Consider the following 24,609-nt stretch of genomic DNA (forward strand, 5'->3'; position numbering starts at 1 on the left):
CGGGACGACAGGGAGCGTGGGACTGACTGCCGGGGTCCAGGGAAAGAGCTGGCCCCGGAGAGGGAAGGCCGCAGAGGTCTGGTCTAGCCTGAGCTCCCACTGGGCTTCAGCCTCCTGTCCACGGCCAGAAGCCGAACGCCATGCCAGGGCTCTGTGTGCACGCAAGCACCACGCCTTCCCTCTGCCCCTGCCCCGAGGGGGCTCTCCCCGGAGCTCCTCCAGCCTTCTCCCCAGACTCAGGAGCCAGCATTTTTAAATAAGGGGCAGGGCGGGGGGGGTGGGGGGAGCGGGTAGGCGCCAGGGGCACGTTCTTGGCAGCACCCCAAGGACTTTCGCAGACCCGTCGATTTCTACATCAGCCCCATGAGGTAGAAGGGCAGATTTGATTCTGTCCATATATATATATATTTTTTTTTAATTAAAGAAAAAACAAAACAAAACTGAAGCTCGGAGCTGTTCCCTGTCCCAAGTGTGGGAACTCGCTGGCGACTCCCTACCCAGTTTCGCCCTCGGCCACGCCTAGTTGCCTTGAGGAAGAGGACGCTGCCCCAGGGCACCGAGGCCTGGCCTTTTGTCAGGCTCCTCCCATTCTCTAGCTGCGTGACTTTGGGCAGACAGCGTCACCTCTCTGGGCTTCAGCTTCTTCATCTATAAAATGAAACGCGGTTGGAATGAGCTCTGAGAACCCCTACGGCTCTGTTTCGAGGTGAAATCGTGGACTCTTGGGGATTCGCCCAGACACTTTTCCAGGCGCAGTGACGTCCCAACGCCGACAGCGGCCACCTTTCCAGACAGCCCATCTTTGCCCCATCACAAGACGGAGGCACGCGAGTCGCGGAAACCAGCCCCCTCGCCCCAGGGACTCCCCTTCAGGCAGTGCAGGAGAGGTGGGGTGTTCGGGCAGGTGGCCAGGGGCCTCCACGGCTCTCCCTTCCCCACCTCCGGGCCCGATGCAGCCGCTCTGGTTGGCTGCCTCTCTGAGGGCCCCTCTACCGGGTCCCCCAGCCCAGCTCTCTTCCTACCCAACCCACCCGTGGAGACAAGTGCCCACCTGTCCTCCCTGTCCAGGGGCAGCTAATTGCCTCGGCTGCCACGGCCCCCGGGTCTCCCTCGCTCACTGGTTCCCATTTGGTAGCTACTGGTTGACTGCACAGGGATTTCCAACCATCCCTGCTGAAACTAGAGGAAGATCAGCAAGCAGCAGGCAACGGTCCTCACTTGGCGTACTTAAAACTCCCCCAGAGAAACAAAGCACTTAGGAAAACCCCAACTCTCTCTAATGTGCCCACGGCCTCTCAACATTACCGGCCAGCTTGATTTTTAATGATGCCAACACACGTATCAATTCCTAAAATTTTCCACTTTGGGCATCGTCTTTCCTTGCCTTCGGATGGCTGCTAAAGAGGCTTCCGTATTCCATTCTAGGATTCATTGGCTCCATTGCCGTCCTGTGCACCGCCATAAGACGTTAGAGGAAATGGATCACACTGCCTTAGTGCCCCAGCCCAGCGGAGAACAGCCCAAACCCACAAGCGGGAACGACCCAGAAACATTCCCACCCACCATGAAGACACTGCTCCATCCCGGCCCACCCATCCCGTGACCCTGCACCTCAAGGAAGTCCAGGGGCCAAGAGCTCTCTTGTGGCCTGAGTATTGCCCTCCTTCCTCTGGGGCCCCAGAATGTGCCATCCCCACAATCAGTGAGGCTTCGGTCCAGGCACAAGTTTCTCACACAGGAATAAATGGACAGGTGCACAAAGACAAGCTGTGCATGTCACCCACAGGGACACAAACCCACGGGGAAAACCAGACCGCCGTTAAAAACCAGGAAAGGGGTCTCTTCCTCCCTGGCTGCTTGAGGGGCTGCCACCATCGTGAATGACATGGTAACTGCCTGGACCAGGAAGTTCATGGCTAATAGGCCACTTCGACGGAAACAAACGGCCATCGATGTCCTTCATCCTGGAAAGGCAACAGGACCTGAGACAGAAACTCAGGAAAAACCAGCCAAAACGTACGTACAAGACCACACCAGACATCATCTCTGTGTTTGGAATCCGAACCCATTTCGCTGGTGGCCAGACAACTGGCTTTGGCACAATTTATGATTCCTTGGATTGTGCAAAGAAAAAGGAACCCAAACATAGACTCGTAGGGCATGGCCTTTGTGAGAAGAAAGAGACCTCGAGAAAACAGCGGAAGGAACGCAGGAACACGGCGAAGAGAGAGAGTCAGAGGGACCGCGAAGGCCAGCGCCGGTGCCGGCGAGAAGCGAGGTGGGACGGGGCGACGGAGGAGTAAAGATTCGTCAGTCACCATCTGGCGACCAGAGTTTTCACGAGAAGGTTAATAAACGAGGAACTTAAAAAAAAAAAAAAAAACAGAAAAAAATAAAACAGTAAACCTGTATGTACGGAGAAGTTCACAAAGTCTAAAATGCTAACAGTATATTTAGAAGAAAAAAATAGCTTACGAAACAGCATGTACTGTGTGACATCATTTTTGTTAAAATCTGTGTACGCACATGTGAAAAGTCTGGAGATATACGCCCTCCCAAATGTTAACTGGGGCCCGTTTCAGGGTATCAGGGTTGTGCGTGATTTCTACTCTCTTTAGCACACCATCCTGCCTTGCCCGAGTTACGTTTCATAGTGACCGCGTACAGCTTTTATAATCGGTAAGTTTCATTTTGAAAATTAGGAAGGAAAAAAAAAAAAAAGGGAGGAGTGGAGTGGTGGAGGGAGCCTGGTCAGGGAAGGGAGGGGAGGAAGGGACATTTCCTAGTTCTCTAATCCATCCCCTACACTTGATCCCGGGACAGGAGACCCACATTACGCCTGCTCAAAAGGGATCTAGAAAGGTCACCAACCTGACCCTCATCTGAGGCCTAGTGAGAGGCCTCCAGGCTCTGCTTGGTACCTCTGAGGACAGGGAACTCACTACCTGACAAGGCAACTCGTCCCAGTTTCCAAGATCAGAGAGCAGTATTAGGATTTAGTGTAACTCCCAGCCCGGGGCCCTTCCCACCTAACTGTATGTCTTCCTCTTAGTAGGCGAAAGTTTGGAGAACCCTGAGCCTGCTGGAGTTGAGGACCGACAGGTGGGAGGCTCGGAGGGGACCCGGGAGACCCTATCTGCTCCAATCTCCCTGGGGCATCTCAGAGCTCTAATCGATCAATCAATAATCCATCAATCTCTCTCCTTCCTCCCTCCCTCCCTCCCTCTCTCTCTCTCCCTGACATCTCCTTGCATGTCTACTCCAAGCCTCCCCCTCCTGTCCCTATCTCCTGGGAGGTTCTGCCCCTAGGGCGCCCCACCCCGCTTCCCACCCACCTGTCCCCCCTGCACCTCCCATGGCTCTTCCCGCCACATGCTCCCCTTCCTTGAATGCCCACGGCAAGCAGTTTAATCCTTACAACACTTAATTAAGCAGGGCCTCCTCTTCGCGGTTAACGTTTCCACACGGGTGAGCCCTGTCTCCCCAAATGAGCTTAGAAGCACTTTGAAGGAAGTGATGTTTACCGTGTGCCCAGGTGCCAGGCCCTACGCTCACTGCTTTTCCTGCATTACTTCACTTAATCCCATAATCCCGATCTCGAGCCCCGGCCTCTCTCCCGAACTCCCACACACACAAATACCTCGCTGACATTGCCACGCGCATGTTCCGAAGGCGTTCAAACAGGCCCAAAGCCCAGACATCCTCCCTCTGCGCTCAGACCTCCTCCTCCGCCCCTCTCTTCTCTCACGTGATGGCCCAGCCAGCCAGACGGTCACCAGCCAGCCAGACGGTCACTAGCCTCACCATCCCCCTGGACTCCTCCCCTCCCCCTCACGGTCCACATCCATTATGTCCCCAAGAACTGACCTCTGAAGGTCTCTGCAGCACGTCTCTGATCAGACCCTTCCCACTCAGCTCCTGATTGCAGCAGGACCCCACCCCCCGGCCTCACTCGCTCTCCTCTGACCACGGTGCACACAGCAGGGTCTTTCTAGAACGCCACCCGGACCGCACCACCAGCCTTGGGAGGCTGGCCTCCATCTCACGGCCAGGACCAGCCTGCAGGCTGCTCGAGGCCGGCCTGTGGTTCGCCTCAGCCTCCTGGGTGCGGAGCAGCGGGCAGTGGGGCTCCACCACAGTCCAGCAGATGGGGGCGCCAGGCTTCAGGGTAGGCGTTCCTGTTTTGTCAAGAGGCTCTGCCCTGCAGAGACAAGGACCCAAGGCCAGGCCCATGACTCCAGCCTCTTCAGTGCCCTCCAAGACTACATCCGGGGCTATCTTTCCTTGGGCATGTCACAGTGCCCAGGAAGCACCCCCAGGGAGTCAAGGGATGGAAAAATCGCACGCTCAGGAGGATGCCTGCCGGACTAAATCGATGATCTCAGGCCAGGCGGGTGCGAGCAGCTCTCCCCAAATTTCTCTCCTGCTCTAACCAAGGAACAACTATCTTACTGTCTCTCTGCACACAACTCCACGTCCTGGTTCTACTCAAAGCGGAAGGGCACCAGGGGTGGCCTAAGACTGCCCACCCCAGAGACCCGGGATTACACGGCGACCTGCTGAGTCTTCCGAGACAGCCCCCAAGGGCCGTGAGGTGGACGGCTGGCTCCGGGCTAATGCCGTGCGAGGAGAGGGAAGGAGGACAGCCCGACCGCTATGGACGCCGCCGGGGGAGACAAAGGCCATGCCCTGGCTGGCCTCTGGAAAGCCATATCCCGCCTCCGAAACACCCTGGAGAGGAAGCCCCATGCTGGTCACCCCGGGGACACCTCTCAAATGCTCCTCAGTGCTGTTCTAGATGCTTCCTCGAGGAAGAAGGCTGAACGAGCAAGGCTTCTGTGGGCCTCCCAGGCCGGCCTTCCTGGGAGGGCGGGCCCTCCAGGTGGCTCAGAAGAGCATCCGGTTTAGAGACAGGCTTCTTCTCAACGACTCTTCTGGCCGTGGCTGGAGAAGCTGAGTCAGTGGCTACTATATGCTGGCTCCTCAGAGCCCAGAGACATGGGAGGGGGAACGTTTGGGGTCCTAACCACGCCGCAGTGTGTGGTCACACCAAAGGCCATCGGGCACATGTGGCCCACACCACGGGCTGCCCCCAAGGCTGGAGGCCTCAGGATCACGGCCCAACCCTGGCCGAGGGTGGGCAGAGTGCCATGGTGGGGCGCCTGGGATTACCCAGGACGGCAGTGACCCCCACCCCACGCTCCCCAAAGCCACGCCGGTGCTGGGTTCTCCTCAACCGTTTCGCCACTGAAGGGACAGCTGAGCATCTTCTCCACGACGGACACGTTCCCTTTCCACGAGGGTCTTCCCCAGGGAGCTCGGACCAACCCGCGGGCAAACGCTCCTTTAGCCGTGATCGGGTTTCCGCAGCCGCTGCTTCATCAGGCCTGCCGTGGAAGACGTCACCGATGCCCTCCGCTTCCCGAGCCCGGTGGTCGCCCTCATCCTTCCGGGTCTGTCAACAGCATCCGCCAAGGCCGCCCGTTCCCCCTCTTTCGAAAACCTCCTTTTGGTTCCCAGGGCACCGTAATCACACCACCAAACACGCATCAGGCCCTTCCGGATCCGGGCACAGCCCCAGGCCCTGTCTTGTGCGAGCCTTCCCCTAGGAGAACCCACCATTCCCCGAGCCTTAACCACCGTAGACATGCCGATGAGCCCCCGATTTTATGACTCAGGTCAAGCTCCGGATAGGGATGTCTCAAAGGCATCTCAAAATTAACATGCCTAAAATGGAATTCCTGACTTATCTTCCCCACCAAGCCTGCACCATCTCAGAAAACGGTACTTACCCACCAAGTTGCTCAAGCCAGTGGCCCGCGAGTTATCCTGAGTTTCTCCATCTTCCTCACTCCCACATCAAGCTATATCGTTTCCATCTCCAAAATGCCTCAAATTTACCTACTTCTCTCTCTCCACATGGCCAGCCCCCCACCCCCGGCCTGAGCCGCCATCATCTCTGATACTGAAAAACCTCCTCCCCATCTCTTTGAGGTCATCCTTGCCTCCTCCTTAATTCTCCACACAACAGACAAGAGTAGTCTTTTTACATTATAATTTTTAATCAGGTTACTACTTGGCTTCGGAAGCTCCCTTCTAACCGCACTCAGAAAAAATCCGAACTCCTTGCCGGGGGCCCCGCCTGGCCCCGACCTCCTCCTGCGCCCATCTCCCAAGTGCCCCTGCTCCAGCCACGCCAGCCTCCAATGCTGGCCTCCTTCCTTCCTCTAAACTTCCGCACGTGCCATTCCCTCTGCGTGAAATGTTCCTTCTCCCATCTGTCTTACTTCTGGCTCCTCATTCTTCAGGTCTGTTTAAATGCCATCTACTCAGCTAAACGTCTCCTGACTCCCCTTTCTGAGTAGGTCTCTCTCCTCCTTTCCCCATTATTCTCTATTTCTACACCCTTCTCATTTTGAAAGTATTATGTTAACATTTACGTTAACATAACATTAATATAACATGTTATAGGGCCAGCAAAAATTTAGTGTCCAGCACAGTGCCTGGCACACAATAACTTTTAAATAAATAAATCAACATGGTAGTTATTATAAGAATATTGAAAAAGTCACAGATCTAATTGTGAGGATAAAGCATTAAAGAAAAGCCACACGATCAGTGCCACGTGAAGAACTCAGACAAGTTCCGGAAAGCGTCAGGGGAAAGAATGGCTAAAAGAAGGCTCCGGGAGACATGGGCCAAACAGGCTCTGAACGAAGCATAAGTCCAGGTCCGTAGACTGAATGTTTGTGTCCCCCCCAACCTGTCATCTTGAGACCCTAATCCCCAACGTGACGGCCTCTGGAAGTGGAGTCTTTGAGAGGTAATTAGGTCATGAGGGTGTGGCCCCCGTGATGGGATTAGCGCCCTTACCCGAGAGGAAGAAATACCGGATCCCTCTTCGTGCGCACACTGAGGAAAGCCATGTGAGGGCATAACTCCAAAGAGGGCCCTCGCCAAGGACCCACCCATGCCAGCACCGTGACCTTGGGCACCCCGCATCGAGGACTATGGGAGAGCAATGTTTGTAACTTAAGCCCCGCGGTCGATGGCATTTTGTTAGAGCGGCCGGGCAGACTTAGACACTCGCCAGGGGAGAGTCCGCGGCAATGAGTGGAAGCAACAATGCTCAAGAGCCAGTACACGGTGCAAGCTCAGGGTAGCTGAAAGTACGCCCTGCCCCTGCGTGAGTGCGCGCACACGCTGTAAGCGATGCCCGGGTCTGGACGGACCTCACTGCCCCGTGCGCCGACTCTCCGCATAGCGGCTTCTCCTCCATGGCCCATCCCTCCTTCCACACACCCCGTGGAGGGGGTCCTCGCGCGGAACTCCACGAGTGGGAGCCTTAGCCACACAAGGGGGTGCGCCTTGTCTCTCTGGGGTGTGAGCTCTGGGGAGCCCAGATGCCCACAGAGCAGCCGGGATGGTCAAGGGTAAAGGCACTCTCTGCCCGGTCGGGCTGATATTCCTGTGGTAGCCAGAGCAGGAAGATGCAGAAAGCAGATTTTGTAAACTAGACATCTAGGTTGCAGCTTCTCCGTGTTTATTTTCCCAGGACCTTTAGTAAAGTAAGAGTCAACATTCCAGCCTTATCTTCGCTTGCTACAGGAAATTCCAAGAGGAGCCCTTTGGGCACCCCTGGCCCAGAATTCAAGGGTGAGCAGGGCCCCAGCGGGGGGAAGCATGGGTCTCAAGGTCTCCGGCGGAGCTGAGGCTCCCAAGGCCCCTCCTCGCATAGAGTTTCCATCCACTAGCAACCTTGCTGGTTAGTTTTCCTTCAGGAAGATAGTGGCTTCTTTACCCCATGGGCACGGCTTTGCTCTGAGGCTGGACAGAGCTATTGGGCTCCAAGTTCTGCTCAGGGCCAAGCAGTCCCCTGAGGACTGTCTGTGTCTCATCTCCCTCAGGAGGGGCTGCTCTCCTGTGCCACCGCAGTGTGCCGGGAAAGACCTGGTAGGTAGCAGAGTAGCACTGGGATTTCGAGAGGCCCTGAGCGGAAATGCTATCATCCAGTTTACTGTGTGGCTCTAGTCCCGCTACAGAGGCGATAAAACTGTCCCACCACCAGACTGTGAACAGCCTGTGGCCAGGACTTCTACCTACTTCATTAACTCTCCAACCCCAACGCAAGGCCTGTGCCAGAGCAGAAGATCAATAACTAGTTATCAAATGAATACGGGAATGGCCCCAAGACCCCCCATTCCTCCCACGACAGATAACGGACTGGCCCCAGGAACAAGGAGCTGGATTTCAGCGGGGGGCCCATGACAGACATCACTAATCAACCACGGCCCTCTCTCTGCTACCGAGCCAGGAAGCTACCGATCCAAGTTGGCCATCCAGAGAAGGCAGAGGTTCTTAAGCTTTGGGAGGTCAAGGAACCCTTTGAAAATCTTATGAAAGCGATGAACATAGACACAAAACCTTGCATACGATTTTGAAATGTTCGAGACCTTCTGCTTTGAAAGAAGTAAAGGTTCAGAAGCCCCACAGCCCACCTGCCCCTACGCAAATAACCATTCGCTGCCACTTAGAGATAACCTGCTAAAAACTTCAGGCAACAGATTCTACAGAGTCCAAAGGAGGCTGAGGAGCAGCCCCAAGGAACCAGGATCAAACCCAGACCCGTCCATCCACACTGCCAACAGACAGTGAACATGCCCCAAGCTAGGCAGGAAGGGGCTTGCTGAAGGCACCCTACCCCACTCCCTACGGACAGCCTCGAAGGAGGGGACCCCAAGCCCTCTGCCTTCCCAGCAATCCTCTCAGACAAAGACAGTGTCCACTGCACAAAGGGGCCCAGGCAGCTGGGGTAGCCCCAGGCTGAATCTATTTATACACATCCTCAGCACCCAGAGGTTAAACTGCAGCCCGGGATATGGCACGGGGCCAGGACGGGGCCAGCGCTGAGTTATTTATATCTTCTTGGCAGATAAAGAGGAACAGGACATTTCAGAGGGCCTCTTCCAAACGAGGCCTAGAAAGGACACGGTTTATGGGACAACACAAGCCTCCTTCCCCTCCTGCCCACACACGCATGCGCACACACGCGCGCGCGCACACACATACACACACACACGCACACACACACTGGACCATCGCATTCATCCTTGCAATGAGTATAAGCTGATAGAGGAGAAACCCAAAAAAAAAGTAGGTCAGAGCCTATTGGGAGTCTGGAGTGAGAGAATTCAGCCCAATTCATGAATTCATTCCAAGAGATTCCCTGGGCTTTCCAGACTCCACGTCAGAACCTTTGACAGGAAAAGCCTCTCCCGGTCCTAAGTCCACAGCCCGAAAGCCGGTGGGCTGGAAACCAGACAAAGGAGAAAGGCAGAGCATGGCTCCTGGGCTGCACCTCCGAGGTCCACTGGACAGAGCAGGCCACACCCGCTTTCACCCCAAACTGACCCTGATCCAAAGAGCAGGGGAAGGAAGGTTGAGAGCTTGCAGTAGTAACCCCAGTGCCCCAATAAGGAGACCTCACTGTGGAACCGAAGGCTTCTTCAAACCCCGACATTTGGACATTTGGTAGTCAGTGGACATCGCCTAAGACCGCACAAGGGGGTCTATTAAACATCCTACGGAGGTTACGAGGCCGCCACCAGGGTGCCCACGGACTTGCTCAGATGCCCACGGACTTGCTTTGACGTAGTGCCAGCTGAGCTGGCCTCTGGCCAACCTGACCGCCACCCCACCCCCCAAGAATGCTCAGCCAAGGTTCACTCAGGGAGAAGCCCAGGCATGGCCATGCCAACCCCAAGCAGAAGGGCGGAGGGGCCAGCAGGCCCTGCTCGCTGAGGACTGGGCGCCGCAGCACTGGTGCGGGGGCACATTCCGGAAGACGCTCGTGGACGAGGGCCCCATTCCCAGAGAGGCTCTCCCATGACCCCCGCCAAGGCCAGCTTGGTCCGCTTAGGTATCCAGGGGAAGAAGGCCGAGGGTCCCTAGCGCTTGCTCCCAACACCGTGGCACTGGGCTCTCCCGACTTCACAGTGAAGGTCTCCATCAGTGGTGCCCGCCCTCGGGGCCGGGGAGAAACCTGGAGGAAGCCGGCGCCGGAAAGGGAAGGAAGAGCGCTCCGTCCCAGGCACGGTGAAGGGCCTCCTGTCCTCCGGATGCCCCTCTCCAGCTGCCGTCTCCCCCAGGCTCCTCCGTGGGGCCCCCGGGGTCCACGCGTCAGTAAGCCAGGCCTGCGGGCGCGTGGAAGGAGGCGAGCTCCTCCCCTTCAAACTCGCCCTTCCCCACTGTCTACCACGAGGAGGGGTCTCTGCTCATTTCCTGTTGTACCAAGAGCTAATGGCTCTAGCTTATAACCTCAAGCAGAGACGCAGAGGGAGAAGGCAGGCTGGAACGCTGCCGGGACGGACTCGGATCCGCAGATCTGGAAAGGGCCTTGGAGACAGGTGTGCATCCTTGTGCGATCGGTGAAGAAATCGAGGCCACGAGGGATGAAATCCCTCCAGAACCACTCCGGAGACCTGGGCAGAGTGAGCACAGAGAGGACACCTAGCCCGGGAGCCAGGCCACGCGCTCACCTGGCCACAGCCAGGAGCACCGGAATCTTCCCACACAGGACCCAGTTCAAAAACCTGGAGACCACACTGTTCGCGGGTCCCGCCGCGGCTGCTGCTTAAGTTTACATCACTCGCCCACGTGGCTGAGCGCCTCTCAGACACTGCCCACTCTGAGCTCCAGGAAGGCCTCGTTCCTGATCCTCCCAGGATCGTCTTGTTTAAACCCCTTTCTCCCTCTACGCTGTGAAGTTCGTCCCCCGATTCTCCCGTTCCTGGCTCCCTGAACCCCGGAGGGGGGGGGGATCCTCTGGCTCTTTAAACAGACACGGGTGTTCTACAAGCCACCAAAGCAGCCAGCTCCAAGCTCTCCCGTCTTGCTCACGGCCACAGACCCCTTAGGAGGCACACGTATGGTCCCTCCTTGAAGCACCTCTAATAAAGGGGGTGCTGGTGGTGTTCCTGCTGTTCCTCTGCTCAGGACGCCTCCGAGACATCCAGGTGAACCTGGCTCCAAGCTCCTGCAGCCTGCGGACCTTGGGAGTGCACCTGGCTCACAGGTGTGCACGGGATGTGGTCACTGGGCTTGGCCTCAGGCGGCCCCTCCAGCTCCCGTGGACACCCAGGTCCTCACCCATCCTGTCATTCCACATACGTGGCGTGTGAGGCGGCCTGACAGGGCCATTTCAGCACCGAGAACAAGGACAGAGCGCGTCTCGCATCTCGATGCCAGAACGCGCGAGCTCCGGTCCCTAGGTCCCTCGCGTCTGGGAACCATGCTGCCCGCCAAGTCTCTGCAGGTCTGCGGCCACCAGGCAGCGCGGAGCTCCAGAGATCGCGCACGCTTCGGCGTGGGCTCCCCTGCCTTTTCAGGCTCCGGAAGTCTGCTTCTAACCGCTCTCTAACTTAGTACATTTGCTTTAAATGGCCTCAGGACTGGTTTTTGTTTTGTTTTGTTTTGTTTTAAAGAAAGCAAGAGAGAAAAGCTCCCCTTCCTCCCAGCCTCCCCGAGCCCTGCGGCCAGCTCCAGGGGTCAGCAGCCCCTCCTCTCAACTCCAGCAGCCCTCGTTCCAAAACAAGGGTGCGCTTCCCAAAACAAGGGTGCGCTTCCCCTTCCGTGTACGCAGGGCCCAGCTCTCCCCTGGGACAAAGAAGGCCTCTTCCCCTCTGCCCTGAGCTTCTCGACAAAGTGGCCTGTACTCGGCCTCCACCTCTGCCTCCCTGCCAGGCCTCAGGACTGCAACCGGCTCTCACCCTCTGCATGCGCACGCACGCATGCACGCCCATACACTGCCACACACGTGTACCCTCGCACGCTCCCTCACATCCCCACACGTGCACGCGCACGCCACACACACTCCGTGAGGCGCCGCGCCCCTCCCTCCCGCGGGAACCCCTTCTCCTCCGGACTCCGGCGCCTTCTCTCCGGGTCGCCCTTGCTCCCGAGCCTCCCCGCGGCAGGCTCCGCCTCCTTGGACCTGCCTTTTCCAGCAGAGCTGTGCCTCGCAGTCCGCCCAGACGGCTTCCCTCACACTGAGGAGGCCCGAGTATGCAGGCATCTCCTTCCCAAACTCCCTCCTGGGCTCCACCAACAACCCCCACCCCCCACACCATCTCGCTCAGTGCCGTGGCTTTAATCACCGGTGAGGCACCCAGCAACTCCCAACCCCCTCTTCCCCTACGGCCCCTTCACTGAGCCCCAGGCCCGCACGTCTGAATTCCCGCCAGATGTCGCCACGGGGATGGCATGGCCCCCCAGGCACCTCGAACACGGCACGTCCAGCACCACCCCGCTGACCGGCTCTGTCGCCCTCTCCTTATTCAACCAGAAAACGTGGCAGTCACCATCCATTTATCCACTCGAGTGATGTTCGCGGAGTGCTCGCCCCGTGCCAGGCTCTACATACAAGACGGAAACGGCTTTCGCCTCCGGGGAGCTTTGGACCAGCCGCCTGGTCCTGTCGAGGCTCCTTGCCATCCATCTCTGAGATGACGCACTTCGCTCCATCCCCACGGCCGGCCACTACCTTGGCCCAGGCCCCCACGCTGTCCTGGGACGAAGGCGGCACAGACCGGATCCCGGCTCTGACACGCCAGAGCCGTACGACCGCAGGCAGGTCACTTTCTGTATCTCTGATTCCTCGTTTGGCAGACAGAGGTGACCACAGTACCTACCTGGTAGCCTTGTTGCAGGATGACGTGCTTCCCGTATACCAGACCCACGTTCGGTATGTGGGAAGCACTCCGTCTGCGCTCCTGGGAGCCCTGTTTCTCCACAACCTCGCCCCTGGCCTCCCCACCTCAGGGCCCACACACTCCGTACGCGCCTACCACCTGGCCAGGCTCTCTCCTACCCTCCTGCCTCTGCAGGTGCTCTCCCAGCTGGCTTATTCCCTGCTGTGCTCCCTCTCATTTCCCGAGGTTCAGCTCAAGCCCCTCTGGCCCCCCCTAGGCTGAGGCAGACGCCCTTCCCCTGTGCGCCCTCCTCGGGGAGCCCTCGGCCCTGGTCCCACTGCAGCGGGATCATTGCTCTCCTTGTCTGTCTCCTCAGAGAGCAGGTGACAAACAGGAGAAACACGAGACTTTGGAGGGGGTGCATTTCAACTCAGCAGAAGGACAACAAAAGCCTTCCTAGTGATGAGGCTACACTCATTAAGCCTTGGCTGCGTCCCGAGCTCCGTGCTGAGCTTTGGACGCACGTCGTGTAATCAGACCTCACGATAACCCTGGGATGTGGGTGTTTTATTCCTGCTTTACAGGTGATGGGATGGAGACTCAGGACATTTTAAAAGTCCACCCCAAGTCACACAGCTAGTAAGTGGAAAAGTCTGGATTCAAACCCAAGACCGTCCGACTCCAGACCCGTGTTCCACCCCAGCACTTGATGGGCTCAGCTCTCGGTGCAGAAGGAGCTGCCTCTGTGACTTACGAGAGCCACTTCCTGACAGCCACAGGACCTCGCCAGGACCGTGGGGGGCTTCCTTTAGAGGTAAGACTGAATGCACGGAAGGCCCCTTCCTGTTCCCAGCTCCAGGGGTCTATGAATTTAGTTATGAGCTCCTAGCGCTGTTCATCTTGGTTTTCCCTCGGAGCTGAGCACGAGGCTGGGCACAGAGAAGGCAAACAAACCTGTTTTGAATGAAGAATGAACCAACGAACGAAGGAAGGAAGGAGAGTTCATTCTGCACATGTCCAAGGCGCCCTCTTTGCTGGGCTCAGGACTGGAATCCCGCCGCCCCAGGGGATGCCGGGAAGGGCGGGCCTCCGCCGGCAACCCCCGCGGCGCTCTTACCGGCACAGGTGGTCGGTGCGGCACACGCTGCGCAGGTCCAGGCAGTTGGGCTTCTCCTTGTCCTCGTAGGAGCAGCTGGGCAGGATGGTCTGCCGGCGGCGCTCGGCGCACGCCTGGTCCTGGCAGGAGCAGAAGAGCATGCGGTAGGTGTACTCGCTGGGCACGCGGTCGAAGAACTGGCGCAGGGCCTTGTGGCACTTGCGGCGGTTGCAGCGCTCGGCGGGCGAGATCTCGCGGTTGCAGATGGAGATGTAGGAGGAGCGCAGCTTCTTGCAGTTGTCGTTCAGGTTGCAGGCCTTGGCGGCGTCCAGGCAGTGGTTGCTCTTGGCGCTGACCGCCGGGTCCGCCCCGGTCCCTGGAGGGGGCGGGAGAGAGGGGTCAGAGGCCCGCACGTGGGCGTGGAGGGAACGCGGGGCGCCCACGCGCTGGGGCCCCCTCCAGGCGCTCAGCCCGCCCTGCCGGCATTTACGGAAGGACAACCGTCACGCGGGAGCGTCAGCAGCCGGGGCCCAAACAGCACCAGTACCAGCATCCTCACCTCCCACCACCGCGACCACTGGACCTGTCCCCTCACGGCTAAAAACGCCCCACGGGGAGCAGAGTGGGGTGGGCGCCACCGCGTGAGTCAGGGTCACGACCCCGAAAGAGGACACTCCTGGCCGCGGGCGAGCCCTGCGGTGTGATGCAGGCTCGAGCGCCCGGACTTGCTGACGAGCGGAGCACGTCGTCAGCCACGGGGCAGCTGTGCTGGAGGCTGGGACTTCGGTGTCGCTGCCCACAGAGGGGAACGTCTGGGCACAAACCCGGAGTGGCTGCCGCGCCCCGCAAGTCTCAGCGGTTCCAAGGGAAACACACAGCACAGGGACCACCCGACCCTCCCCTGCCAGCCAGCTCCCCGCTCCAGAGCACCTCCTGTCCATCCTGATGACAGACCGAGAGGGAAGGCAGGAATCCAGGCTGCACGTGCCCCCGGAGACATCCTGGGGACAGCGAACAGGTAATCATCTAACGCTACCTCTTCATTCCATAGACAAGGAAACCGAGGTGCTGAGCGGACAGGGTGCCTGCCCAGGGTCACTCGGCACACTGGCAGCAAGCCAGGCCAGGCACCCAGGCCTCGCCAGCACCATGGTAGGCCAGGGAGGGCAACTGGCTTAGGTTTTAGGATGAGCCATACCTTCTCATTCATTCTTCACCCACCCAACAAATGCTTCTCAATATGTATGGAGCACGCCCATTCCAAGGCCCCACGAGGTGGCGGAAAGAGCTCGGGGTGGGGCCAGGTTCCCCGCCAGTGGCCAGTGGCCGGTATAGGTCCTGGTGTTCTGATCCCTTAGTCATTAAAGATCTTAAGCCCCACCTCTGCACAGCCCTGTCCCCACCAGGGGCCGTGTTGGATGTGGACGTGTGGAGGAAGCCCCATTCCCAAGAGCTCACGAATCTAGCCAGGATACCAAGAGGCAGGCGAGCCAGGTGTGGTGAAGACTGGAAGTTCTAGAACTGAGCCATCGGCGTTCACTCCTGGCCCTGCTACTTACTAGCTGCGTGTCCTTGGGCAAGCGACTGAACCTTCTTCTGCCTCAGGTTCCCGGTTTGCAAAACAGAACCTGCCTCACAGTGTTCCTGTGAGCATGAATGAGGTCGCTCGTTTTTCTCTCCTGCATAAGCCTGCCCCATCTACTAGAATATCCCCATTAGCTATGACTGCGCCCATCTTTAAGAAAAAGAAAAAAAGAAAGACCTCCTTATTGCCATACACCCACACTAAGCTACCACCCTATTTTTCTGCTCCCCTTTAAAGCAAAAACCCTCAAATAGACAGTCTATACTGGTGACGTCCTTCTCCCTCCTGGACCCACTGCAGCCTGGCCTTTGCCGCCCACCCACATCGGTGGTCAGGGCCCAGCCTCCTCTTCCTCAGCCCGTCCTCAGGACCTTCCTGTCTCTACGGATCCTGCTGCTGCCCCCCGCCCCCCGCGCTCTCCTCAGCCTCCGTCATTGGTTCCATCTTCTCCGCCAGCACCCAGTCCCCCTTCTCTCTATGCACCTGCCCCCCAGGGCCCTGGTTCACCCCACGGCCCGAAACACCATCAATATGCTGTTGACGCCCAGATTTATATCCCCGACCAGACCTCCCCCAGGACCCCGGATTCACATGTCCACCTGCCTGCTCGCTAGCTCCACCGGAAACGCCGATGTCCGCAGCGCAAACGTCACATGCCCCTGACCAAATCCCACGTGTTCCCGCCCCTACCCCCACGTTCCTCACCCCTCTGAAAACAGCTGCTCCCTTCCAGAGCTCAGGCCCAAAGTCCTGGTGCTTCCTCGACCCGTCTCTTCATTCATACACCACATCGGGAAAACCAGGCAGCTCCACCTTCAAAACGCATCAAGATCCAATCACTTCTGACCACCACCATTGCCACCTCGATCCGGGCTGCTCTCACTCCATGCCGGCAAGGACCTCCTGCCCGTGCGCCCTGCTCTGTCCTTGTGCGCGCCCCAAAACAGTGTTCTCATCACAGCCGGCACCTCAGGCAGAGATATTAGGCTCCTGGGCCCCAAAGCTGCCAGTGACGCCCCGTCTCATTCAGACATGACCCACACGGCTCCATATCTGTGTTGTCCGACGTGGCAGCCACAAGCCACGCATGGCCACTGAGCCTGAAACATGGCTAGCGTGAAATGAGCTGTCCACACCAGATTTTGAAAACATACACCAGATTTTGAATACTTAATAAGAAAAAAAACTGTAAAGCATTTCAGTAATAATGTTTTACTTTGATTACATATTGAAGCAATAATACTTTGGAGATACTGTGTTAAACAAATGTATTATTAAAATTAAATTCACTTGCTTCTTTTTACTTTTTTAATGTAACTACTGGAAAATTTAGAAGTATAATGTGACTCATGTTATAGTCCTTTTAGCCACCACTGCTCCATATGACCTCGCCTCTTCCTCCTTCCCCTGCTCACTTACTCCGTCCTAGCCACGCTGGCCTCCTCACTCTTCCTGGAACATGCCCTGACCTCAGGGCCTTTGCACTTGCTGCTTCCGCTGCCAGGAAAGCTCTCCCCCACCCCCACGACCACACGGCTACTTCCCTCACTTCTTTCAGGTCTCTGCTCAAATGCTGCCTTCCCTGCGAGTCCTTCCTGACCACCCTAACGGAATAACAAGTCACTCCCTTTACCCCCCCCCACACACACACTGCTCACTGATCTGTTTTCCCCACACACAGCTCATCACCACCTGCCATAGGATACACTTATTTACTCACTTGTTTCTTTGTATCAAATACAAGCACCAGGCAGGCCGAGGCTTTTTCAGTTTTGCTGGCTGTGTTGTATCCTTTTTCCCCAGTGTCTGGGTGCATGTTGGGTACTGACTATGCAGTTGATAAGTGAAGTGATAAATGGACTTAGAAGAGAATGTCGTTCATAATAACTGCTCAAAGGTGTTGGTTAACATCATAGAAGCCCAGCTGTTGCAGAGCTGGCGATGGTGGTCAATACAAGACCACATCTGATCAAGTATCAGCATGGAGCCCAGCCCGGAAGTGCTCAGGATTGAAAGGCGGGGGCGGGGGGCGATTAATGAAGACCCAGCCATCACCCCAACACCCTGCCTCTCCGACAGCCCTACAAAGGCAGAAGGAATGAGCTAACTGCCTCTCTTCTCACAAAAAATAAAAGGAGAATTAAGGCAGAAAGAGAATTAAGGTTTATTTTGCTACTCATCCAATCAGTAAGTCTTTATTGAAAGCCTACTATGTGCAGGCACTTCCCCAGAAATACAGCTGGGGATGGTGGAGCAGGCTATGCATCGGGGAAGTTAGGGTGCTTGGGAGGAGAGAAGAATGCGTCCTGCCCAGACCAGGGGTCACGGAAGCAGGGACACCTCTGCTGAAACATACAGGGCGAGTCAGAGGGAGAAAGGGGAATGGGGAGGGGATTCTAAGGCGACAACGAGGCCGGGAGGGGCCAGCAGTCGTCTGTGTGCTTAGACGCGGACCGAGCAGACATGACGCTGGGCAGCCAAGCAAGGGCTTGCCAGCCATGGTGTGGAGCGTGGCCCCTGTAGCCGTTCCCTGAGCTGCTGCCAAACCATCCTGCCCGAGCCAGGCAAGGACCCAAGGCCGCCTGACCACACAAAGGCCATTCTGGAAGCACAGCCTGTAAGGGAGGGCTCTTCCCAGCCAGCCAGGTGGTTCCTTCCCGTTCAATACACCTGTCCGGACACCGGCTGGCGGAAGGGAAGAGCGTATCAGCCCGGGCCGAGGTGGAGGAGAGCGAGGACGGAGAGGGACCCCAGAGAGGGGCCGGGCGACAACCGCAGACGGAACGGCGCTAATTTAGGACGGAGGCTGGTTTTAGGTTCCCCAGGTGCTCCGTTCCGGCTCCTCTCAGCATGTTCCTGAGCTAATGCCAGTGTAATTATAGCCTCAGTGGCTTCCATTTGGAGCCTGAATAGTGAAAGCTTTTGCTAGGGGGTGGCAGATGTAAACCCCTGGGCCAAAACTTGGTAAATTTCCTAGGGAAAAAAAATAGAAGAAACAAAAAAATGTGGCAATAGTAACAGTAATTGCTTAGTTACCAGGAAGATGTTCCTTCTGATCCTCCCAAAGAGGATGCAGGGGGCAAGTGGGCCTGATGACGGGAACCCCCACTCCACTGTGGAGCTGGCCTCGGCCCCGGCTCCCCCGTGCGGGAGGAAGCAGGTACGGGGTGGGAGGGAGGGAGGGAAGGGCAGGCCGAGGCAGCCTCTTCCCAGCCCATTGCTGCCTCTCTGTCCACACTAAAGCACTCTTCCCTCAGGTCCAGAGGGTTATTTTCCTCTTCGCGAGTCCTCTTTGGGGAGCAAGGATTCCAAAGGTGCTGGATTCCAAACACCAGACTCACCCAGCGTGCGCCACAGTCTCTGAACTAAGATGTCCAAAGAGAGGGAGGGAGGCCCTCGCTAGCCCCCTCCCACACACCACACCCAGCCCAGCCCTGCCAAGGGCCGAGACCACACAGGAAACTGGGAAACTGCCAGGGATGCAGGAGCTCGAAATTCAGCCTGGGCCTGGGCCAACCCACCCTCCAGACTCCTTCCTGAGCCAGATGGGCAGACAGGGCCAGGGAGTAAATGGTAACAGCTGCCCCAGGGAGAGCGAGGCGGGGTTCAACCACGCCTGGCGCGTTCGACGCCTCCCAGCTCCAGCCCCCGGGGACACATTCTGGCTTCTTCGTCCCTTCCCTTCCCCTCCCTTGGTGAGGGTGGGAGTTGGGGGGTTGGGGGGAGACAGACTACAACTGTGGAGGGGCAGCCACTCCATGGGAGCCTCACCCACCTCCCTTCTTCCCTCCTGGGGTGCTGCCCTGAGCCGGTGACCATCTGTCCCTCGACCTTCAAACCGAGACCCTGGAAATAACTGTTTGACACTTACACGGAGCTTCAGTCACTCAGGTACCACCTACGTCACGCAGGTTCCACTAAAACAGGAGTCAGAGACCTCGGCCCCGGTTTCGCGTCTGCCTCTCCCAGCCGTGCGAAACCCCAGACAAAGCCTGACCCTCTCCGGGTCTCATTGCCTCACCCGAAACTACATAACCTCCTACGTTTAGTGACTCTCCTGCCGGCCCACCTCCCCCTACACACACACACACACATGCACGCATGCGCACACACACACACACACACACACGCGCACAGGCAAGACTGCAGGCTGCAGGGAGAGAGAAGGCCCATTCCTACCAGCAGGCTGAAAGGGGCCAGCCCGGCCTGTGCAAACACACCAGGTATGCACTCCGCAGCACACACGTGCACGCGAGGCTCTCGAACACGCCCGCCTCCTTCACGCACGGCACCCAGACCCCTGTCAGTCGGCGGTCAGTCAAACAGCTGTCCGTCAGCAAATACTCTCAGGTACTGATCACGCACCCCGGAAATCCAGCTGCGAGCCGGGAGGACAGAGGGCCTGCTCTGCAGGGGCTTTGAGTCTCACGAGGGGAAGGCTGGGAATAAAGGCACGACAAAGAAATAAGGTAATTTAGAGTGCTCCGAAGAAAATAAAATAAGGGAATTTAGGAGAGACGGACTGGGGGATGAAGAGGGCCTGTCCTAGGAGGCGACACCCAAATTAAGACAGAAACACTCGCAGGAGTGAAACATGCAGAAAATATCCACGGTAGGAAAATCCCAGGCAACAGGAAGAGCAGGTGCAAAGGTCCTGAGCCAGGCACGCGCCTGGCAGGTTCACAGGCAGAAGGAAAGGCGAGGTGGCCGCAGCTTCCTGAATGAAGCAAAAAAATAAATAAATAAATAAAAGAAAAAGAGAGAGAGAGAGAGGTAGAGGAAGCCAGAGGGGCGATCAGGGGAGATCGCAGGGGACCTTGCAGGGAGGGGCAGGAACTTCAGATTTGATTCTAAGATGCAAAGTGCCTGCAGGGTTTCAAGGAGGGGAGTCCCCTGACCTCGGCTACTTTGGCTGACGTCTGGAAGACAAGAGGACACGTGAGGGCCAGGGCTGAACAGGAGACCAGCTACAGGCTGCGGCACGTCCAAGATGGCAGGGGCAAAAACAAAAAAAAGGAAAGGAAGGAAAATGAGCCCATTCTGCATATGATTGCGAGAGAAAGCCAGCGGGATGGGTTGGGTGCAGAATGGGAAGAGAGCGAGCAATCGAGGGAAAACCCCGGGTTTGCGGCCCGAGCGCCAGGTGGACCATGGAAGGAATCATCTGTGTAAAACGGGACGTGGAGGGAAGGGGGAGGGGCCGAGCTAAGCGGATGGTTCTGTTCCGACTCACGTTCGAGATGAGACGCCCCTGAGCGGTCCGAGTGCAGACGCCGAAACGGCTGAAGGACGGCGAGCCCGGAGCTCAGGACAGGGGTCTGAGCGAAAGACGCGAACTGAGCCTAACCGACCGGAGGTTCCTTAAAGCCACGAAACGAAACGAGGTGGCCAAGCAGAGTGCGGGTGGAAACTAGGAAGAGGGAGGGCGTCAGGACAGAGCTCCAGGCGCCAGCACCACCGAGCGGACGGGGAAGGAGTGGCCCCAGAGGTGGGGGCGGTTGGGAGACACTCGTGCCAGAGAGTTCAAAAAGGTCACCCGAGTCTGAATAATGAGGGTGTTCGCAGGAGCAGAGGAGCAACCAGAGATGAGGCGTGGACCGAACAGCCGGCAGGACCAGGACGCTGGGGAGGGAGGGCGGGGGCTGGAGCTGCCCGCTATCGGCTCCACGCCACGCCGCCCGCCTTCACGCACCCACCCTGCCGCGTGCTCCCTCGGGACTGGTTTACTGAGCAGCGGTCTCGTTCTGAGCTTCCCGGAGCCCTGCTGAAGAACCGGCAAGAACTGACAAGGTCCCGCCCTCCCGGAGCCTACATTCCAGGGCAGGTGACACAGTACCGTCAGGGAACAAGTGGACACCCTCCCCTTGGCCCGAGGCTCACTTGCTGGGCTTGGCAAGTGTCCCCGCCACCCCGCTCAGGGCCGGGCTGGTGATTTTAAGAGCGGGCACTCTGGCCCAGCCGTGGCCTGGGAGGCGGAGGACCCGGCTGGCGAGTACGCGAGCACAGGTTTTACAACCCCCCGAACCTCAATTTCCTAACCTGCGAAATTGGGATACGACACCCACCCTGCCTACACACAGGACCGTACTCAAGATTAGATGGGGAACAAAAAAAAAAAAAAACAGTGTATTAGATAGGAAAACGTAGACGAAAATGCCTCACGCAGTTTCTGGCCCATTAGCACGTGCGCAACACCTGCTTGTTTAAGAACGTGACCCCGGCTGGAAGGTCCTCCCCCCCGTCGCTTGCTTTTCCTGCCAGCAGAGGCCTGTCCCCTTGTGCCCCTTGGTCCAGCCTCACAAACCACAGCCCAAAAGGTACAAGGGATCCTGGATTCCCCAGCGGTGAGCAAGAGGCGACCTTCAGAGCTCTCTGCTCAAGCAGGAAGCCTGAGCGAGCAGGGCCCTGGGGACCTTGCTGGCCCTGGGCCCCGGCCAGAGGTTAGGGGTGGCATGCAGTGGTGCCTCGGCTTCCCCTAGAGATGACCGGCCAGCCCCAGCGTGCCTCACCTGCCAGTCCTCTGTCAGCACGCAAGGCCCAGGGATACGGCAGGACCACAACCTTGACCTCTGGGCCTGGAGGGCCGGGGGTCCTGCCTTCTCCTCACCGCTGCCTCTGTGCCGCGTCTCCTCCCGCGGGATTCCTGCCGCCAGTCCACCACCCTGCCCCCCCCCCGACCCCCTCAGGGGTGACCTCGCACCTGGCTCACTGTCCTCCCCACACGCGGCCTTGCCGCCTGCAGACATCTCTGCCCTTCCCCCTCTCCCCACGGCATGTCGCACCTCCCCCCGACTTCCCCAGCAGCCCCAGCACTCCTGGAGCCCTGCCCCTCAAATGCCCCCCGTGGACACCACCTCCTCACCTCCCGGTTCCCGCCTCGCTACCCTACCCCACACCACAACCGCTGACCCCACCACCTGCTCTCCCCCAGCCATTCCCCGACCCCGCCGGCTCCCTCCTCACCCAGCAAGCACCCCGACCTCCTCCTCAGCCCCTCCCCTCCTCGGACATGCTCTCCCACTCCAGGGTGGCCCTGCACAGAACGTCCCTGGAGAAATACACACAACCGAGCTGACCGGCCTCACTTTACAGCCCTGCCTCCATGCTTCGACGGCCATGGTGGCCGCTGCACACCTTCCATGCTGGCCCCGGTCCTGCCCCACCGTCCCCGCCCCGTTGCTCGGCCTCGGACTCCACTAGGACACAGAAGGTTTGGCCCGTCACCGGTGCTGGCCCCCGGCCCTGCCCTCTCTGTTCCGAGGGAGGAAGGGCCCCTGCCCGCCGGGCTCTGGGTCCCGTCCCTCCTTCTCAAGGACGTCGCTCCTGAAATTACCCCTCTTCCCCCTGCCCCTTCGGCTGATGGTTTACGCTTGAAAAACGGATCGTTGAGGCTCCTTCCAACGGATCCTCCCCGACGGCACCGGGCAGGCCACCATCGTCGCCCATCTCAGGGCCCAGGGCCAACGCGAGGCCTTCCTGCGGCCGCACATGCTCCTAGTTCACTCTCTTTCACAGAGAAATTCCACGGAGCCACCCAGGGCTGCTGATGCCACCTTCCGGCCGCCCCGCCTCGCCTCCACCCCGCCTGGACCAAGCTTCCGCCCCACCGAGGCGGCTCCAGGCGAGGTTGTTCGCGTCCGTGCTGCGGGACCAAAGGCCACTTCCCTAAACGTCTCCTACTCGATCTCTGGGGCGGCACCGGCACCGCTGACCACCCCTCCGTCTGGACGCCCACGCTTCCCTCGGCCCCCCGCCGGCACCCCGACTCGGTTTCCTCTTCTTCACTGGTCTGGACAGCTCTGGCCTCCCTCTCTCCCTGCAGGCTCTCTGGGCGACCTCAACGCCATCTATGGACATGGTGACGACTCTCGACCCTGACCTCTCCTCAGAACGCCAGGCCCACGGCCGACCTGGCGTTCCTCGGTGGAAGTCTAACCGGCACCTCGAGCCTACCGTGGCCGAAAGAGGCCTCTGGGTTTCTGCTGCCCCCGCCCGACCTGTTTGGCCCCCATCTTCCCCATCCTGCGTACGGCGGTGGGGTCGCTGCTGCCCCAGCCTGAATCATCAGCGTCATCCTCAACCCCGGCCCACGTCCTCCCAGCTCCGCCCGCACCGGGCTGAGCTCCGCGCACGCCCCATCTCTGCCGCCGTCCTGGCGACGGCTCCCGAGTGCTCTCCGCGTCCACTCTCGTCCACGCCCCTCCCCGCCGCACCACCCACCCTCCCACGGCGCAAGAGTCGTCTCTTCAAAAGCATAAATGGTACTGTGCTTCTCAAGTGTCGAAATCCTCCAAAGGCCTCTCGGCGCCCCTAAGCGAGGTCCAGGCTCCATCGCTTGCCTGCCGCGTCTCCCGGTCATCCGGCTCCTGCACGGCCCCTGCACCCACCTCCCCAGCCACCGCCTCCGCCTCCTCCTCCCCGGGGCCCCTGCCATGCGGCCCGCGTGAAGTCTCACCCCCCACCACACGTGCCCCCACCTGGGGCCCTTTCCCCAGCAGGCCCCTCCGCCACCCCCCGCCCCCAGACCTCCCCACGGCTGGACTCCGCCCGGGAGCCACGCTTCGGCATTCTCCGTCTCAAAGTGGCACCAGCCACCTCCGTCCCGTCTTCGTATTTCAATTCTCCGTTTAGTCGGCATTCGTCGCTATCTCACACGTTTTCGTTGTTGCTTGGTTTGTTGGCTTGTCTGTCGTTTTTCTGTTTTTCTGTGTCTTGGGCTAACCGAACATGAGCTTCCTGAGAGCGACGGACGACTCTGCCCCCAGCACCCAGGGCAGCGCGTTCGCGCACGGGGACTGTCTGGGGACGAAGTCACACACTCTGATTCTGCAGAGAGGGTACCTAAGGTCCAGAGTCCAGGGTCATGACCTCAGGCTGTAGGAAGGCCCTAAACACACACAGAGAAGTTCGGTCCACTCGCCATTTTTATCGATCGGGTAAAGACGGCCCCCCTCACCTCCTAACGCCCTCTGCATTCACCCCTGACCTCTGCTCCCCGGGCTTCGCTCAGGGATCAGACGGGGCCGAGGGCGGCGGTCGTTCCTGAGGGAACACATCTGCCGTCACCACCGCCCCACTCGGCCTCCTCGACCAGACCCCTTCCTTCCCTTCCCTCTCAGAAGCACTCCTTCCCACACCCGTCCCTGGGGCTGTGCTGACAGGCAAGGCGGGGAGGGGCTTCCCAGGGGAGGCACCAAACCCTGCCGCCTACCGGACAAGGCGGGCACCGTCCGTGGCTC

General features: G+C 58.7%; 1 protein-coding gene and 1 pseudogene across 4 annotated transcripts in view; one reads left to right on the plus strand and one right to left on the minus strand.

Annotated features, from left to right (window-relative positions):
• GFRA2 (GDNF family receptor alpha 2) overlaps nt 1-24,609 on the minus strand; it is a 75,823-nt gene that overhangs the window by 33,631 nt on the left and 17,583 nt on the right. For all 4 annotated transcript variants that reach the window (XM_016141646.2, XM_016141648.2, XM_036233940.1 and 1 more), the window contains one exon: nt 13,807-14,161. In XM_016141646.2, coding sequence (XP_015997132.2) covers nt 13,807-14,161 — 355 coding nt within the window. The remainder of the gene's footprint in view (nt 1-13,806; nt 14,162-24,609) is intronic.
• Nucleotides 1,872-2,383, plus strand: LOC107509246 (annotated as a pseudogene).

Source organism: Rousettus aegyptiacus, unplaced genomic scaffold, assembly GCF_014176215.1.
Source record: "Rousettus aegyptiacus isolate mRouAeg1 unplaced genomic scaffold, mRouAeg1.p scaffold_m13_p_16, whole genome shotgun sequence".
In the NCBI taxonomy this organism is placed as follows: Eukaryota; Metazoa; Chordata; class Mammalia; order Chiroptera; family Pteropodidae; genus Rousettus; species Rousettus aegyptiacus.